The 19,871-nt window shown below is 32.7% G+C and overlaps 1 protein-coding gene across 1 annotated transcript in view; it reads right to left on the bottom strand.

Annotated features, from left to right (window-relative positions):
- Window positions 1-569: 569 nt before the first annotated feature.
- Window positions 570-19,871, bottom strand: part of LOC125049236 (intraflagellar transport protein 172 homolog) — a 29,478-nt gene continuing 10,176 nt past the window's right edge. The window contains exons 15-35 of the mRNA XM_047648392.1: window positions 18,829-18,934; window positions 18,219-18,440; window positions 17,624-17,796; window positions 16,389-16,505; window positions 14,605-14,775; window positions 13,147-13,215; window positions 12,776-13,021; window positions 12,250-12,391; window positions 11,621-11,828; window positions 10,668-10,884; window positions 9,366-9,489; window positions 7,896-8,007; window positions 7,066-7,233; window positions 5,398-5,474; window positions 4,869-5,050; window positions 3,798-4,040; window positions 2,575-2,671; window positions 2,009-2,149; window positions 1,522-1,640; window positions 1,025-1,136; window positions 570-749 (exon numbers count right to left, since the gene is read on the bottom strand). Of these exons, the coding sequence (XP_047504348.1) occupies window positions 622-749; window positions 1,025-1,136; window positions 1,522-1,640; window positions 2,009-2,149; window positions 2,575-2,671; window positions 3,798-4,040; window positions 4,869-5,050; window positions 5,398-5,474; window positions 7,066-7,233; window positions 7,896-8,007; window positions 9,366-9,489; window positions 10,668-10,884; window positions 11,621-11,828; window positions 12,250-12,391; window positions 12,776-13,021; window positions 13,147-13,215; window positions 14,605-14,775; window positions 16,389-16,505; window positions 17,624-17,796; window positions 18,219-18,440; window positions 18,829-18,934 (3,174 nt within the window). The 3' untranslated portion in view covers window positions 570-621. The remainder of the gene's footprint in view (window positions 750-1,024; window positions 1,137-1,521; window positions 1,641-2,008; window positions 2,150-2,574; window positions 2,672-3,797; window positions 4,041-4,868; window positions 5,051-5,397; window positions 5,475-7,065; window positions 7,234-7,895; window positions 8,008-9,365; window positions 9,490-10,667; window positions 10,885-11,620; window positions 11,829-12,249; window positions 12,392-12,775; window positions 13,022-13,146; window positions 13,216-14,604; window positions 14,776-16,388; window positions 16,506-17,623; window positions 17,797-18,218; window positions 18,441-18,828; window positions 18,935-19,871) is intronic.

The raw sequence follows: 19,871 nt of genomic DNA, 5'->3' as shown, positions 1-19,871 counted from the left end.
CAGATGTTACTTGAAAAGTTTGAAATAGGGTATTATTTCCTAAAGCAAATTGAAGCTCAGAAGGGATTATAAATGGGACTTGTAATGTTAGCGTAAATTTTGAGTTAACGCCGATCCAACCGGAAATAAAGTTTTAAGTAGGTACACAAGAGTTACTGTTTATATAGATTTATTAAGGTTAGTAATTTAAGCTTTTTATCTTTCCGCAAAAGTTTTTTCACGAGTAATCTTTTTATTCGAAGAAAGTGATTTAACATATTGACCACTTCAACTATAAAAAAAACCTATTTCTAATATTTTTAATGGTCTACATAGTGATATTTATTTTATTTTTCAAAGTAATAATTTCTGAGAAAAGCGTGAAGATGCACCTTACATTTTAGCATTCTGGGTTTTAAGCCCTTAGGGAGAAATATCTTAAGGTTCGGAGCCTATACCTAGCGCTAAGGAAACTACAACTCTTATAAGTCAAATACATTACGTTTTTGACTCGACTGAAAAGTCGACTCGAACCACATCGTTTAAAAACTAAAGATAAAAGGAAAAAAAGAAACTAAATTTCACTGAAGTATTTATTTCAAAGAAAAGTAATAATTTTCAGCTTAAAAGTTGAATATATAATTAAATATGGGTGAAATCGGCTGGCCCACACCATTTAGTGATATGTTGAAGCAATGATGAAGCAACAGCGTTACTATTACGCGCTGCCTGCGATGCTCGAGACCACCATTCGCGATTGGCACATCGACCTATACAAAAATATATCATAATAATTGTATTAATAGTATTATTATGGTAATCATACGACTACTACCAATTGTAAGAAGAGTTTAGTATTAAAATTGAGAATTTGATCGATGATCATAAAGACAATAACAACAAAACAAACTTATTGATTTTTATTGGTGTACCAAGATTCGTTAGCTACCTTAAAATAATTTGAAACAACCAAGCAACAACAGGCTTAAATTGGTTTATTATGATAAAAGTCGTATGTAATGGTGTAAAGACTTGTCAGACTCACCATTAGTAAACGTAACGAGTCGCGAGCCGAGCGGATATCCTGTTAAGACACAAACCGCTTCACCATCGGCTGCGCGTGCGCCATACCATCCGCGACTGTCCAACTCTAGGGTCTGTATATTTTTAATTGAGATTACACACAAGTTATCATTTTCTATTTTTAATACAACTTCTTATGTTTCATACTAAATGGTTTCAATTGTAAAGTGATAATAATCTGTTTCGTTTTTTTTTAAATTTTTAACAACTTTTGATTATAATTTTGGTGATGTTTTCATTGAAAATTCAAGTACTTTGCTTCTTTTATTATGTATGTTTTAAAGATTTAAATAAACGTTCTAGTGAAGGTTAGTTAAAATTTAAAGAGATTTTCTCTGTGTTGTTACTTGTAATTAAGTTTTCCAATCTATGGCACAAAAACATTTGCTAACCGACACCATAAAGTATTTTTATGAATACCTTAAAATCTAATATAGAAATAATACTCATTACAATTACCTGTTCAACGTCCCGGTCCATAGACAACGCAAGAACCCAATCGCGTAAAGCGTCTAACGTTTCGCCGCGAACACACGCGCGCTCCAATAGGAGAGGCTCGCGGGCCCAGTCGGTGCACTCTACAGTAATAATTTATGATATTACAAAATTAAATATTTAAGAAAACATGAATAATATTATTAATATTAATATGAATTACATAATATTATTTGGTTTAGATTTTTCAAAACAATTAATATGCATTTTAATAGTAAAATATAACTACACAACACTAGGCTAAATTGAACCTTTCAAAACTTCTGAAAATCTTTAAATTGTACGCATTAAACTCAAACAATTAACCTTATTTAAAAATATATGAGTTACATCATCAAAATCAAAAAAAGGCATTTGATTAAATCATCGCCAATGTTAAAAATCCTGAATTTTAAAAAAGTAAAAATTGTAATATACATAGTATATTTTATATTATTATTGATGTGATTACCAAAGTCTGTGTAATCAAGCAGGTGATGAGATTCTTCATCAGCTGCTTCAGCAAGGTCCAGGCAATGATTGAGAAAAACAAAAGCCTCGCGTGACCCACTAGAACCTTCTTCCCGTATCGCCACGCCAGCCGCATAGAACGCTATATAATATTGATTCAGTCAGACTATTTAGAAATACATTCATATGAATATTCCACAAACATTTTTATAAGGAAAATTTTATATTCAAGTTTCATATTACCCTCGACATATATAAAGCAAGCAAGCTTTTCAAAGCCTTTCAAGCGATTCCTTTTTGTTCCGGAAATTAATTCTAAATTTGGTACAGTAATAAGCTCTCCAGTTTTAACTTATCTGACAAATGTTAGTATAATATATAATACTCGTATTTGTTTTAAATAAAACTTTGTACTGATTAATAATAAAATTATACAGCTATTTTTAAAAAATGTATATAAATAAAATCTTCGAAAACAGTCCTTTATCAAGTTTTGAGATGTCTTATAGTAAGAAATTCCCTAAAATAAAGCCAACCAAATGAGACAATATATTAAATCCCACTCACCCACATCAGCCACAATAATATCGGTGTACCGTGGCAGGGCTCGAGCCGCTCTGCCCGCAATTTGGGGCACGTGCAGACCCATCAATAATGTGAGTGCCTACAATGTCAAACAATCAATGTTTGCTTATAAATTGGCCTATTTACTCGCTTCGATAACGTTTATTACAGGTGAATTAGAATAATGCAGTGTGCAATTTGGCGACTTTCCTTAAGTAGCTAAAGATTTCAGAAACTTCAATAGTGTTTTTTATTACAAGTTTGATTCCTATCGGAATTGATGTTTAATGGTCTAAGATCCCGCTATACAACGACCTTCACCGAGATGCTTATTTAATGAAACTTATTTTATATATAATTTAATATGTCAATAAATATAATCCATATGGGTTGCCTAGCAAATTTCAGTCCAGAGTATTTTTAATTAATTTAAAAAAAAATATTTTTTTAAACATTTCACCGGTATGATTATTAGATAAATTCTATACCAATCGAAAGTATGAAGCCCATAGAATATGCAAAAGTTAGGTTGTTTTTAATCAATTAATTATTTATGTGTATATTTTTTATGTGACACTAAAGTATATATACATCTTTAGTATAAAAGAAGGTTATAGTGATACATATATAATACTACCCTGATTAAAAATATTGATTGAAAAAAGTTCAAAAAATTTACTACATGCTAATTATAAAAAAAAATTTTTTTTTTAAATATTAATTAAACATACTCTGGACTGAAATTTGCTAGGCAACCCATATGGATTATATTTATTGACATATTAAATTAAATATAAAATAAGTTTCATTAAATAAGCATCTCGGTGAAGGTCGTTGTATAGCGGGATCTTATACTATAAATTTAAGTGCAAATTGTTTCGCCAAATTAGGCCCTAGATGCTTTAATATTTACCTTATGTTTAGTACTTACTAAAGGATACTTTATCTATTTTTTATAGATCGCTCTCCGAGTACTTATTTATATGGAATTTTAAACTTATTTAGAAGATAAAACCTTTATTCACGTTGATAATAAAAACATGCTAAATACTGCCATGAGTATCTGTTCCATTTTTAAGTGATATAATCATTTAAAAATATTAATGGAAAAGGCAATCAGTATTTATACACTTAATTTAACCTAAGTAATAGCTGACGTCATGATACACATAAGAACATTTAACATCGTATATATAAAGTCTTACTTGTCTTAATGATAGTCTTACCTGAATCGATTTATCGTCTGCTTCGGCTACCACCAAGATTTCAGCTGCATCTTTTAAAGCGCTAAAAGCTTTAGGAGCCATTGAAACTCGCACCAATATCTCATTAGATACAGCTTTAGCTAAAGGCACATCACTACTGGATATCTGCGCATCATCTAGTATTAAGTATTGCCTAAGTGTATCTAGAACTTGTGATAGTGCTTCTGGTATTTCTTCACTATCGATGTTTACGCCTTCTAATCGCTGGAAATATTTTAAAAAAATATTCACTGTATAAAACAATTTATATCAAGCTATTAAAGTCTTTGGGCTTAGATTACAGTGAGACGGAGGCATTCATAACTTAGTTTCCTTTTTATTGTCTCTGCTTCTTACTTATGTTTCATTAGTTTTCAATTGTTAAAATATATAATGGTATTAATTATATTACTGTTCGAAATACATCTTTTTTTATTTTCATAATTTTTGATGAGGGTGATCTAAAATATCTTAACTCGGCCGATTGTAACATTTTTCGTGCTTTTTGGTTTCGCTCGGGTTACGCATTTCGAATTTAATTATATTTTTGCCAATTACATTTATTAGCTATGCTCTCAATTTTATAATTTCTAAGTGACTTTATGTGAGTATTTTGAACCATTGCAAGGCAAAGTATTTGAGTATATGATCAGTCTAACCTCTTATTGTTCCCATACTAATATTCTCCTCATCCTTGACTGAGTTTTGTGTGCATTTACTTATGTTAAGTATATATGAAAACGAGGTATGTACTCAGGGCTTATTATTTTAATATAAAAATGTGCATCAACGGCCACCGAACCCTTCTTTATGGTACAATTACGCAAAAGATCATACAAAAAGCCGTAAATATTCTGAAAGCTCCGCAAAACCAATGGGGAATGGTCTAATCACATCCTTTACGCTACTCCTACACTTCCACTAATGTGTGTAAACACACAGTCATAACCTCTGGCATCAATATAACGTGTATATAATTAATAAAGCCACGAAGTAATTTTCATACAAATACATTTTTATATTGACATAAAAAGTTTTATAACGTTCACTTACAGCTTGCGTCTTGAACAAATGCGCAGCGTATCTTAACGCGTAATGCGGTGCGCGTGCGCCGGCATGAGCGAGACAACGAGCCCACTGTCCCGCTCGCGCTAGCTTTTCAAGCGCAGAATTTTCCACTTCCAGCTCTTCTCGAACTTCTGGGGCGTCCACTTCTTCTGGTGCTTCTGATGAACCTAATGCAAGATCATTCATAATTAAGAAGTTAACAGTATACTTTTAGTAGAAACGGAGAACATTGTGAAGTTAAGACTCGCCACAGGGATTACAAATTTATGCATGTTTAAAAAATTTTTCGTTAATAACATCCTGTTGTAAGATACTGAGATACTTTTCAATAATATTTGACTTACTCTTCTTCGAGTCTGTATCATATTTTCGCCGGGAATCGAAGCATAGTGAGTAAACAAAACGATTGAAGCCCGAGTCTCGAAAAATAAGTTTAAATTATTAAAAATGTATCTTAATTATACTTAGAATATCTAACAACAACATAGGTTATTTACAAAAAAAAATTGCATACCGGCTTCTTCGACTTCTCCCTCAAGCAACGCAGCGCGTAACTGTTCACCGACCTCACCTTGGCCAATGGCATCGAATCTAAAACGGTTTATTACTAAAAAAGTGCATCGAATTGAAATAATATTAGCAAATAACTTTTTTTTTATTTAAAATTTCAATTTCGCGTCCTCGCAAGCAGATTGACTGAGGTGATAATTGCCTGTGTGTTTATTGTAACTAGTGTTGTTAAGAAATTATATTTTCAAATGCCTATATAAAACAATAATAAGATATAATAGAATATGGTATATGGTAGTGTAGGTGTTTGTATGCACATGTAAATAACGTTTTTTTATACTTTTAGTTATTGTATTTTGTATTGTAGTTAATTACCATCAGATTTCTGTGAAAAACAATTTGTTGTTGTCTGTACTAGAGATTCAACGCTGGTATAAGGTAGATCATTAATTCATTTGACACGAAATAGAAATTTAACCTTGCAATTAAAATTTTTCGCTTTATCTGCACAATTTATAAGTGACTCTCAAAAACACTTCATAAATACAATATTTTATTTTTCTTTAAAATTATTATAGTGTATTTTTAGACAAATACCAGTATTATATAAATTCCAGATATAAAAAACCTTTGAATTTTGTACGATTGACATTTTTTACTTATAGTATTGTCTTTTATTGACATAACTTTTACACATTTAAAGAAAACACTTTTTTACCGGATTGAAGTTATGTATTATTATAATAATACATAACTTCAATTTTCAATTATTTTAAAAACTTCTTTATCGGGGTTGGAAAAAAATTTAGTGTAACATTTTTTCGTTACGCGTCACGTTTTTCGGTTACGCGCCATGTTCCTTTTTGAAGTCAAACTTCTTTATCGGCGTTGGAAAAAAATTTACCGTCACACTATTTATTATTTATGATTTATTATTTTAATGACAATTAAATTCATTAAATTCCTAACATATCTTCCTTTTTCCGTCCCTCTAAGTATCGGAAATCTAAACTTTTAGATTTGTATAAATATGAACAACACTTCAAGATTAGTTTGCCACTGAAGTTTCACTTCTGACATGTGTAGGTACTTTGTACACACACACTTTTTTTCTGACGTCTCGCGTGCTTTACAGCGTACGTGGTCACGGTGACACGGTTTACTTATTTTAAACCAGTTAAAGGGGAAAATGTTGTAGCAGAGAAAGAATGAGAGTAGAATAAATTCCGTAGAAGTACGAGTATATGTGGTGTTACATTGCGTGATAGGATAAGTAATAGTGAGATACGTGAGCCATGTAAAGAGGATGTAGTGATAAGAATACGGATGAATAAGAAGCGGTTTACAAGTAGGATATACAAGGCAACGGTGGTTGGTGAAGTGGGATTGGGAAAACCTTGTCGTATATACCTGAACCAACTCAGGAGGTCTAGTAATGGGACAAATTAAAAGTACCCATAACCAACGAACATGCATGGTGAATGTCATGAAAGTTGATGAAGCGAGAGAGGTATGACAGGATCATAGCAAGTAGAGATCTGTAGTCTCTGCCTACCTCATTCGAGAAGAAAAAAAGAAAAGGAAATAATACCTGGGATTGAAGGATTTATAAACAAATATAACAAGGCATCACAAACGATAAAAATATATCCGTGCGTAATAGCGTCATTACCTTTCAACCAGCATGTCAGCTGCGGCTCGTCGCGTGTCGCCGGAGAGTTTATCCCTTGCAAGGCGAGCGGCTCGTAAGGCCGCTCGTTCTGCAAGGCGCCCAGCACCACCTGAGGCCGCTGCTGCGCTTGCGCCTATTAGAAGGCGTACTGCCTCCCACCATTCGCCCCTTTAATTTTATATTCACACGATATTGCAATAGAAAGATTTTGTTTTATTAGTCAATCAATGATGCCGTACTTTAAAAAATATTATTTTATTGAAATCTACCCAAATTGGCTTTAGCTAAATTTTTAATTATATTCATATAAAAAATTTAAAAATTTAGTTTAATTAATTTAATACCTTCCGCAATATGATATGAAAATAAGGAACTTTCTATTTTCTTGACTTTAAGATATCCAAAATTTAAATATTACAAGTACTAGTAACATGTTTGCCTAATGAATTTGGGTTTTTCTATGAAAAATTGCAATCATGGTATCAAACACGTACAGTACTTACTCCAAAATACAAAGCAGCAGCTTTACCTTCAAATGGTATTACTTTTAATTTACTATTATTTAAATATTTACCTGTTTACATTCTTATCATGTTATATATAGCGTACAGAAATGTTGGCCTAGTGGCCTGAGCGAGCGACTCTCATCCCTGAAGTCGTAGGTGCGATCTCCGGCTGTGCACCTATGTACTTTCTGTCTATATAACATGCGGTAAAGAAAATCTTAAGGCTAATCACCTACTTGTCCTATATATACCTGTTTGAGACCAAGACCGATTTCGAGTACCAATGGATTATTAATATTAGTGTACGAATAATAATTTCCGCACCTATCAGCATGATCAGCGGCTCTCTGCAGCAATGGAGGTACTGCGGGAGGCACGGCCTCTGTGCTGTCAGGTAAGTACTCGCGGGAAACACGACCCGCCTCCTCCCACATCTCTGTATGCAACATTTTATGTGAGATTACTTATTTATCACTATTAAGAGATCTTTCCCCGGCAAAGAAAATTAAAAAAAATGAGTTAACTAAAATGTATTCCAACAACAAATTTATTTTTACAAAAGCATCTTTAATACATCATTGTCGGTTTGAAATTTCCATTAAATCTACACACAAATTACCCACAGACCACGTATACATATGCATTTCAGCGGTCGAAGTATATACTTCACAAAGTATATAGGCATGTATTCGACATTATTAATTCTAACCTATTTACATTAAATGTAAAATAGCAAAATAAGATACAATTTTGCGATTATAATTTTTGAATTGTACTTTTCACACGCTGTGTATGTTATTCTTATAGTAAAATATATTTTTTTACACGCTTTCAATCTTACCATATAAAATGTGAAAGTTATAAATCTAAACAAATGCTCCAAAGTTGTAAATTTAAACAAAATAGTAAACTCGACAAAGTACAAGCCCGTATTGCCACAGACTCTGAATATTAACGGCAATTACGCTCCTCCCTCAACAAGTCACAATCAAGTTAATTTACTATATTATGTATTTTGAAATATTTTATTTCTTAATGTAAACTTAAAAGATATACTTTCTTAGATTGTATTTCAATGAGCTGTGTTATGTGGAACGCGTTGAATTCGTGTATGTATTTGAATCGGAGCTGTGGGTCCAGTGTTTATCTTTACTGCTATTTTTAAAATTTACGGCATTTATCAAGCATAGTAGGCCAAATTTGCCTATATGTGCTTATAAATTTTTACCTTAATTTCTAAACAGCAAAAACTTTTATTTTAATTTGCCCATACTTATATATCCTACCTTCCACATTTATTAATGACATACCGTCAAATTGGATTGCAGACTATGTTTTAAATACATTTAAAACATATTCTGTAGAGAATTTTTGAATGGCAATTGTTATTGCTAACCAACATTGTTGTGTTTCAGTAAAAGATGTTTGAAAAATACGTTTGGTTCTCGTATAGGCTAAATTTTAACGTACGTATTGTTTTCTATTTTAATTGTCTGGAGCGAACCTACAATCAATACGATGACGTCATACCGTGTATCGCGTTAACAAAGTTATTCCATTCTCAAAGGATATGAACAACTTCTTGACCTTAGACACTGGGGGATCCTCTTTTTAGGCTGGAGAAAGAGCATATTCCTTCCTGTACATATCTTTGCCGGAAGCGATCTTAGGAAGGGCTTAGTAGTGATAGAATAGTAGATTTTTTATTTTAATATAAATAAAACAAATGTTATTAGTTATTTGAATAAAGAGATTTAGAATGTGAGACAGTTAGTAATATAATAATGAACATACCAAGTTGTTTATAATGCTGCACAACTTCTCTGGGCCGATTAGCTCGTATCATCAAAGTCTCGAATTGCTGCAAATCGCCTCTTTCAGCCGCTGCACGCGCACCCTCTACTAACACTTCTTCTACCTATAATAAAAAACTTTTCAACAATAAAGACACACTGTATTTATTTCCAAATTCTAGTATTAAGTTACTAGGAAATAGGTAATAAAAACGCATTTATTTTTAATTAAAAAGTAGCAAACTGAGCCACGAATTAATTTGCGTTTTTTTTTAAACAAATGAAGATTTAATCGGTCTTATATAACAGTTTTATGACTTCAAAATATCCCATCAAACATAACTAAAACATATGTACATAGGTTAACCGAAGGTATAAAATAGCCTCAGGCAGTTTATGAGAACACCACGTATACAAACAAACTTTTATACACACATACAATATGTTAATAACTATGTAAAATAAAAAAAATATTGGTTGTTTGTAAAGTAGGTTTACGATCGAGATGTTTACGTGATAACGTCTTATTGGTGATATAAGTTTTTGGGAAGTAAGGAATTAATGAAGATAACAATTTTTTCAAATTTTAAATTACATCTATCGTTTTATTCACACTTTTGATGATAAATTTCGGTTGTAAAATGACAAGTTTACTTATTCGACTATGATATACATTTTTCTTCATACATTCACGGAATGACTGGCAGCGCTCGAGATGAGACGGGAGATCGGTCCGTCTCTCTCTCGTTATACCTGCGATCGCGCTCGTGAGGTTTTGGTGTGACACAAGTTTCTGAACATGTCACCCGACTAAAACGATTTTAAAGACGTTATCACGTCAAAAAGTCGGGTTTGTTCAAAGACGTAACTCGAACAGACTTTCATGGTTTTTGATTTGATGTATTTGTCTCCGTCGACTTAAAAACATTGAACAAAACAATTTAACGAAAAAAATATCGATACAAAATGTTCATGGGTTTCGTAACTGTCAAACATTTAACGTCAACGTCATCCCGTCAATACTGTAACCGTACGGTTTCTCTCAAATTAAAGAAGGTATTCAAATAAAGGTTTCGAAACGACAAGATATGGCCACAATATTTTGATAATGGCGTTTTTGGATTGACATATACACTGGTTGTCAAATATTTATTCGTGCGTTCAGGCGCTTAGTTCTTTTTAATGTAATTTCTTATCAAAGTAGTGAATTTAATATTTGTATTCATTGTATCACTTTTATAAAGGCATAAGTTAAGTTCAGATGCGGTTCTCCGGGTAACCTTGTATATATAGTTATACACACCATATGCGTAGCATGCTGTTCTGCTAGGGTAAGTGCCCTCTGATGGTATCCTTTATCTAGCCACATAGACACTGCATCATCTGGAGCACCGGCCCTTAGGAACGCTGCTTCAGCCTCCTCTGGCTGCTCTTCCGCTAGTGCTGATGCTTCATGACGAGCCACTTCCCGCTTTGTTATCCCACCCCCGAGCGATGACAGCTCCATTGCTATATCCCATCTAAATGAGGTACATTACAATTTGTAAAAATATATTTAAGTGTATAGATTGGTTTATTTATAATGTCGGTTCTAATAGTATAAAACAAATACCTATGGCTCCTGTGAATTTTTACCAGATATCAGTTAATTAAATGAAATTTAATTGTCTGACGTAGTCTGTCTACTTATAATTATATAATTTTTTTTAATTAATTTTTGATTTCTTTAAAACCGGCGCACGTGTAGAATAAGAAGTGGTCGGCAATAAATACAAGAAGATTTATTAACTTTTGTAAATCAAAGAATGAGATGATGATGACGGGTATGAGACATGAATGGAATAACACGCGAAAGAGAAGGTAGACGCGAATTTCCTCGAAGCCATACTTACATTCCATAAAAGCGTACGACAAGGATGGCGTTATGCGTGAAAGAGATAAAGAGCACGTGTGTTCCAGAATTGTATGATGAGAATAGCTACTCAGTAACACTACTGTCTATAAAATTAACAAATATTGTTCAGGATTATTCCTAGGGAGAAGTTGGCCAGTTCAGTTATGAGTGCAATTCCGAGAGATAGATATCAAAATCGAAGACATAAAAGTGCGAAAATTTACGGTAGTAAGTACTGTCAAAATGTTAAGTGCACATTATTTAAAGTAATTAGTGACAGTGTTTTGTGGATTTATTAGTGTATTTTAGTACAAATCAATTCCTCGTTGATTATTTTAATTGTTATAAAAAAATGATGAAACCTCTGTGCCTGCAACGCCCATCTTGCTCCAATAGCAGCAAGTCCCCTAGCAGAAAGTAACCTAGCAGCGGCTGAAGCTGACAATGTTGCTGCCCACTGCAACGCGGTCTGTTGCTGTACGGCCACGGGTGCGTGGGTACGAGCAACGCGCTCTGCGTTCTCCCATTGACTGTTTGACCGGTACATTGCTATGGCGCTTTTCCAGTCGTCTATATTGGTAAACACAAACTCTAATATTCAAGTATTTAAATAAATCCTAATAATAATTTATAGATATCAATATAATTACATTACATACAAATTTCGTTAAATAACAAAATTTTCGATTCTACTTTTTCGGCTTTGGCTCATACTAGTATACTTAATTTCAAGTTATTAAACAATTTTAGTTTAAAAAATATATTTTCGTACGGTTAATAGGCACTTCGTAAAGTTAATTTGGATATTGAACCCACTGAAGTGGTATTTCGAGGCATGTTGTTTATCATGATTTTTCTAATATTGACATGATCATTAATATTAGTGAAATAAATTATTTCTTGGTGTAAAAAGCTACGCTACATTACAATGAGAATTTATTTATATTAGTACACGCGCCAAAATTATATCAAATATAGTGTCAGTGCACACCTGCTTGTATGTAATAGTTTTCAGCGGCTCGTAGATCGCCAGCCGCTTGTAACGCTTGTGCTACGTGACGTCGCGTAGCCTCTACGAGGGACGGACGATGTGCAGCTACGAGGCGTAGCATCGATTCATATTGCGATGCGTTCTACAATTTATTATAGGAGTTTGGCATAAAAATGTTTGGGCTTGAAAATACAGTTGTTTACATGTTTTGCAAAAAAAATTTAATAGTTTACCAAATATAATACTTTTTTTATTAAAATTTAGGTATTTCATTTGACAAAGCTTTAAAAGACCCCAAACAATACAAACATACACACACAGCTCGAGCTTTAAAGATAAACTTCAAGCTTTATAGTCAATAAATGCGAATTTATTCCGAACAAATCTGTTGAACTATTCGCTAATCATAACAATATCTCTTTTAAAGGTGCCTTAATTATAGTATCTCTGGAATATATGAAATGTGAATTATAACGCAAAAGCGCAAACTCTAGTGATTATATTAGATAAAACAGTATGTACATACCTTATACATGGAAATGGCCTCATCCGGGTCACCGAGTCCTATATAAATTTGTTCCGCCTTTCTCAACTGGCCCTCATCTCTTAACTGTTCTGCTAGTGGTAAATAAATATCTCGAGTTTCATCCTCAGATATATGCGCAGTTGCGACTCGCAATCCGTCAGTTATTTTTCCGGCTAAGTTATATGCGCGCACGCAACGTTCCGCCATACCACAAGATACGAGTACACGCTCGGCTGTTTCCCAGTCCTAATAATATGTATTACATTAAGTGTTACATTTAAAGATTTAAAATTAAACATTAGTTATATATTGATATGCATTAATTGTATTGTATTTTTTTTTTTTGGTTATAAATATTTTTTATATCTTACCTGAATCGTAATGAAATGCTCGCCAAGTCGCTCACATTCTTGTCTAATTGACTCCTTATCATCAATTACCTAGAAATTAGTAGTGCAATTAGATGTCTTTTTTTTATATAGTACTGTCTCTCTTTTCAACATTACGTGAACACAATTTGGCCGAAAGAGACGAAAGAGTTTTTATTATGCTGATTTAGTTTAAATGTATATTTTGTCCACCCTGTATAGGGTGGACAAAAAGTCGTGGATCAAACGCAATTAGGGGATAGATGAGGTCATCAGCTGCAAAAAAAAAATCTACGGGAGGTCCTTAAACCCAACCCCTGCAGAGTAATAATATATTTTGCGTTTTTATAAGAAAATTGACTTTTTATACTAATTCTTATTTTACTTTGGACCTCACTGTGAAAAAAAATACTCTACCGAAAAGTGACCCTATTAAGAATAGCGCATACGTCATACAAGTATATATTAGTTTGGCTCTTACAAATATTAACCCTCATAAAATACAAAAGTTCTTGCTAAAATTAGCTTTTTAAAATTTACACATCCATTGACATTTATGAAGTTAGTTCAGGGTTCAATAGAAGCAAAATTTTATACATTCAAAGTGCTGACGCCCGAGAGTATGAATGCCCGTTGCATAATAATTTCACACCGTTCGTAAACTCTTAAAGGCCTTTGAATTTTAATAGTATTGCTTTATTAGAATAAACCCTGCCCGACCAGTAACTCAGTTTTGGGGTAGGTTTGGGCTAAATTACAATATACCTTACGCCTCGCTTTGATTGCCATAGTTTAACGTCGTACGCTTTCTTTAACGTAGAATATTTGTCAAGAATATATAGAACGGATTTGTGACTCCACGCATACATTCCAGTCATTTATTGTACTCCGTTAATGGTCATAGTAAGTAGGTCAGACCCAAATGGAAACTTCTGGAGGGGACCAAAACGGGGGATTTATACCAAAAGACATATAAAAATGATAATATATAACTTATTAATTTATAATGTTTACGACATCATACATAGTAGTAAATCTACTGATTATTTTACAATATCTTCCATCTTAAATGTATGACAGGTAGAGTAAACATAAGTTTTACAAAAAATAGAAATTAAAAAATACAATTAAAACATATACAAGATAAGATAAGCACACAATAAAATAAAATTACTAGAAATTTGTTGGTAATTAAAGCAGAAAAAAAGAAAAATCATCAGCAAAATAGCGAATTAGGTTCGAGAAAGGCACCCCACAATGCTCTCTCTAAAACCGATCAGCCCACTACCGAATATATCCAGCTCTGTATAAGCTGTGTTCAATCCGTTAAAATCGCGAAGAATTTGATAGTATTCAATAAAATGTTTGAGTTATAAAGTGTTTTCTGATATATATGTAAAAGCTCACATGCTAACCTAATGTAAAAAAATATTTATTCGAGACCAGTAGAAGAATATTTACCTGTACAATTTGCAATGCTTTCTTATAATGATGAGCCTCTATAGCAGCAGCTAAAGCGTCCCTTGTACGTCCCGCCTCTATAAGATGCGGGACAGCCGCCGCGGCACGATGACTTTCCACTAACCAAGCTCCCCATTCACCCTCTAAGCGTGTTACTTCTCCGGGACAGGCCTAAACAATCAAATACTTTAATTCTTCGTCCCACTTAAGTTATCAATAAGTTATTTTTGATTGAATATTAATACGGCTCATTGGTCTAGTGGTTAGTACCCCTGACTGCGAATCCATGGGTTCTCCGGGTTCGATCCTCGGCTAAGACAAACATCGATGTGATGAGCATTTGGTGTTGTGTGTTTAGGTCTTGGGTGTTTAAATATGTATTGAAATGCCTATCTATCTATAATATGTATGTATATCTATTGCCTAGTACCCATAACACAAGCTTCACCAGCTTAGCATGGGACTAGGTTAATTGGTGTGAATTGTCAAAAAAAAAAATTATAAATAAATGTAAAGAACGATGAAATTTAGCTACGAAATTTAATGCATGATTTGAAGACAAAGGGCATTGAAAGACCGTTATAGCTCATAGGATATATTACGAATATGTTGAAATATTTACTAAATGGCGTAAAAAATATAAACACAAGGTAAAAATTATGATTTAAATTTAGGATGAAAAATAAAAATATTAGTAAATTGATCTAGCTCTGATATGCGAAAACAAACCCTGAAGCCAAAAAGGTTTCCACTAGCGCGAGCGGTGATCGCCAATCGAATTAGTATGGTTTCTGTGATCCAGCGAAAGCTTATGTTATTACCATAAAGCTTTATTCTACGGGTTTATGTCTGTAACAGACTTCAAGGACCCATTGCAACTCAGAGAAAGTTATTAATAATCTAACATATATTTTAACTGAATTTTATAACACCAAATAAAGAAACAGACACAGATTGTTCAAAATATAGATGGCAGATGATAAACGTGAGAATCGACTACTACTAAACACAATATTCAGGTTGTGAAGTATTTTCGTGTCCAATTTGCCTCATTTCCGCTCAACAGACCATTTAACTTTACACTCTAGTTGAGCATTGATTTTTTGACCCCCAGTTACTTTCTCCAATGTTACTTTAGGTATAACACATATTTTTTTGTAAAGACTTATAAACAGGCACTTATTATAATTTAGGCTTTACAATAAAATCCACATTATTCTACATATTATCTTGCTTCTTAAATAAGTTTTATTTATACGTAGTAGTCTCGTAATTGTACCAGCATACACGTTATTTAACAAAAAGACGTTCCAGTACTTTAAATAAAATGGTACGAGAAGATAAGTTTATAATGAGGAATAAAGTATCGTAAACTATTTGAGACCCTGTAGAAAGCTAGAAGCGAATACTACTGAATAAACCTTCATTGAATTCTCAGTGTAAGAGCTGTTATCGGGGTGGTACAGAAAAATATCAATAAGGTCAGAAATGTGTCTGATCCATGCCTCATTAGGACGCTACGGTCGATATTCTAATACATGTATCAAGTTACAATCTCATCATGAGCATCAAAGCTCTCATGAGCGCTGCTTGAAACTAGATTTAAATTAATTTGGCGTTCTAGGATATGCGCCTAAGACTTAAGAAATCAATAAATGTTGCCGTATTTTAATTTCATTATCCTAGTTTAACTACCTCGTGTTCTCGTTAACTTTTAAAATAGCATGCGAATAAAATACAAAATTGAATTATACAAAAAAGTGTATATTTTATAGATCACTCACTTCTCTAGCAAGCTGCACAGCCCGGGCGTAATAATTGCCTTTCGCGTAGTACTCGACCGCTGTTTTATTGTCGCCCCGCCTCTCCGATATTTCACCAGCCATTTCCCACCATTCCTCCTTTTGAATCAAATATAATTTATCACCATTTTGCCCTGTACTTTTATTCAAAACAACATGTATTATTAAAAGAAAAACTTTAATATGTAGTATTGTCTTTGATTAACATAACCTTTACACATTTAAAGAAAAAACTTTTTAACCGGATTAAAGTTATGTATTATTATAAATTTACTCGTGTGCTTTACAAAGCACGCGAAGCGTCGAATAAAATTAAAATTATGTTAAATAATTGTAAATTTATAATAATACATAACTTTAATCCGGTTAAAAAGTTTTTTCTTTAAACTTTAATATGGTTTTCTAAAGTAAAAATTATTTGTTATGTTGACAAAAAATTTAATTACTGCGAGATAAGTGGTCTCCTTTTCCATATACCGGCTGTCCAAAAATTCCGAGCGATATTGAGAATATAGAAAGGTTTATTTAATTTTACATAAGGAGCAAGTGGTACCTGTATTGTAGACGAACATAAAGAGCTGTAAGTCGGCTTTGACATACAAATGGTAGACATAACAGTAATGTGTAAGGAGTAATTAAACATTAGAAGCATTAGGGAATTATCCAAAATCTATGAATTTACGGTATCACCTTGAATCTATATCTTGTATGTATTTACTATCCGTAATATATAAAGCCCAAAAGCCTAACTAGAATAGATTCAGTATTCTCTGGAGTATCGTGATAAAGATTTACGCAATATTTCTTTATCGTATAACATTTATTCGTAAAATACTCACAATAGGGCATATCTTTATAGATTTTCGATTGAAAAAAATTACTATGAATCATTGATTTGAATAATGGTAACTATGATAAATAATTACTTTTTTTTTTAAATATGTAGCGTGTAAAATCTTTTGCTTTAATAAATTGTGGACAGTAGATTACTCATGTAATTTTTACCTTTTAAAAAGATATTCAAACCATGAAAGGTTTTAAAAGAAAAGTTGAATTGGAGCCGCGTAAATTTGCAACATCAACGCAACCTACGGTTTGAGGGTACTACATATATCGAAATTTTGTTTAGCCCTCAGATGACACCTTTTGAATGCTAGCCAATAATTAATTATTATTAATTATAATAATCATTAAAAAAATCCCCTGTGTACACTCACCCGCACAAGTTGATCATGTACTGCATGCAACAGTTCGTCGTCCCTCAGGAGTGCGGGATGTTGCAACATGGCGGCGGCAGCTCGCCTCGCGCGTCCAGCGCTCACCCATATCTTTATCGCACCACGAATGTCTCCGCTGGCTGCTAATACTGCGCCTGCCTCGCCTTTGCGACCTGATCGTGAAAACATTCGTTAATGCAAAACAGTTCGCGTTTAATACGTTAAGCAAAAACAAGTATTAAATGAAAAAATATATTAAAATTAATCACGTCTTCTATTGTTTATCTAATACTTGCGTAAAAAATAAAAGACAATATTATCGTATTACTTTCTATTAATTTCAAAAAATTCAGTTTTACAAACAAACAATTGAAGTGAATTTAAAAAAAGCTATAACACAAAGTCAAAAATCATTTATTCATGTAGGTAATGTACACTACTAAAACAATGTACACTTATGAACGTCAAGACTCTAGTAAGAACACAATTTTATCATAACACTAAATAAATAAAAAACTTAAAGTACAGATCATATGAAAGTTATTCTATTAATAGAGTCTAATCCCACATTGCAAATGATCGAAATAAAACTCACCAGTCGAATGTAAATAATCCATATATTGCTGTTTGAGACCCGGCACAGCAGTTCTATCTACGCGTTCAGCCACAGATATGGCATCAGTCCACCGATTGAACTGTTTGTACATATTAATTGCCAATTCTGCCTGGCCCGCTTTTCTAATGTACCAATCTTCGGCTGTTGCTAGGTCGCCAGCAAAAATTGCTAGATTAGCTTGAACTAGAGCGCTACCTAAGCCTACAAAGAGAACATAATATTACTAACAAAATGGTGGTTTGGATCTATACTAATATTTTAATGGAAAGATAAAACATTTAATTGTCAATACACAGATTAAAATTACAAATACTTTCTGCCCCGATTTTCACATGTATAGCTTGCGTAGTCAAAGGTTGACCCAGTCAACGTAGTTTAATTCAATAAATGTGTAATACATTAACGCAATTAAATGGTATACTAATTGACAAACTGTTACTTACTTTTAAAATTGACAAAATAATAGTTATTTCGAGGTGCATTAATATTGTATACTTTAAGGTAAGTTAATATAACAAAACTCAAAAATTAAAGATATTTCCACAACAAGTCCCTTCCATTAGATATTACGTTGAAATTTAATAAATACCTGAAGAAACATCGCCTTGCCCTTCAGCGTCAGCTAATTTTAAAGTAGCGTCAAGATAAAATGTTTTTGCCTCATCACCGACACCCCGATAACATTTTGCCGCGAGCTAAGGAAGAAAACTTCAAAGAAGTGATTGCTTAATAAAACAATTTCATATTTTTCTATATGATTACATCGTTTCAACAAAAATTCGGCGTAGCTGTTGAACTCATTTTTATAGTTACATATAGTGGCTATTACTAATACATGCTCGATCACGTAATATGTAAATGAATATGAATTATGAAAATATTAATAGGGTATTTGACAATATGAAAAATAAAATGTTATTGAGAGTAATCTGTACAAAACATGAACATAAAAACAATGGAGTAAAATGACTTGTAAATTATCATTTATATAATATTCACAACACGGTCACAGATTAGTCGAATCGACGATGATGTATAATATAAAGTCTTCGTCGTCAAATTCTAATACTGGCTTCTAGTTTAATTCCGTCGGAGGGTGCTTGTGATCTATATATGTATAATATAATAACCACGTAGAAAGACTTGACGTTTATTAACGTTTTGTCGGTTTTATGAAATGATTGTTTAATTTGAATTTTAAAGCCAAAACTTAACAGAATAAAAAATAACAATTTGTATAGGTTCTACAGTTATAAGTAAATATGTAATTGGAAATTATATTGCCATTTGAAAGTGAAATATACAGCGTTGTATTGTAACATAGTGGTTAAGTGTACAATTAATATGCTTATAGTACATAATACCACAGGCCTTACCAACCTTCATTACCTATACGGAATTCTTAACAACCTGACTAAGAGAACTATTCAAGTCTCTTTGGTAATTTTTAATTAAGCAAAAATACTCAGTAATGTGACCCTGTGAATGCATTTATATTTTGCGACCAATGGATTTTTTTCAAAGCACAGTCCGACCGTAGCTTTATATTCAAAATATATTTTTTCAATAAAAAATAATGTAGGCAAAATTTTGTATACAATAGCAACTTATGAAAAAAGTACTAATATGAAT

The sequence above is a fragment of the Pieris napi genome, chromosome 4 (genome assembly GCF_905475465.1).
Source record: "Pieris napi chromosome 4, ilPieNapi1.2, whole genome shotgun sequence".
NCBI lineage: Eukaryota > Metazoa > Arthropoda > Insecta > Lepidoptera > Pieridae > Pieris > Pieris napi.
This window is presented reverse-complemented; position numbering and strand designations above follow the sequence as displayed.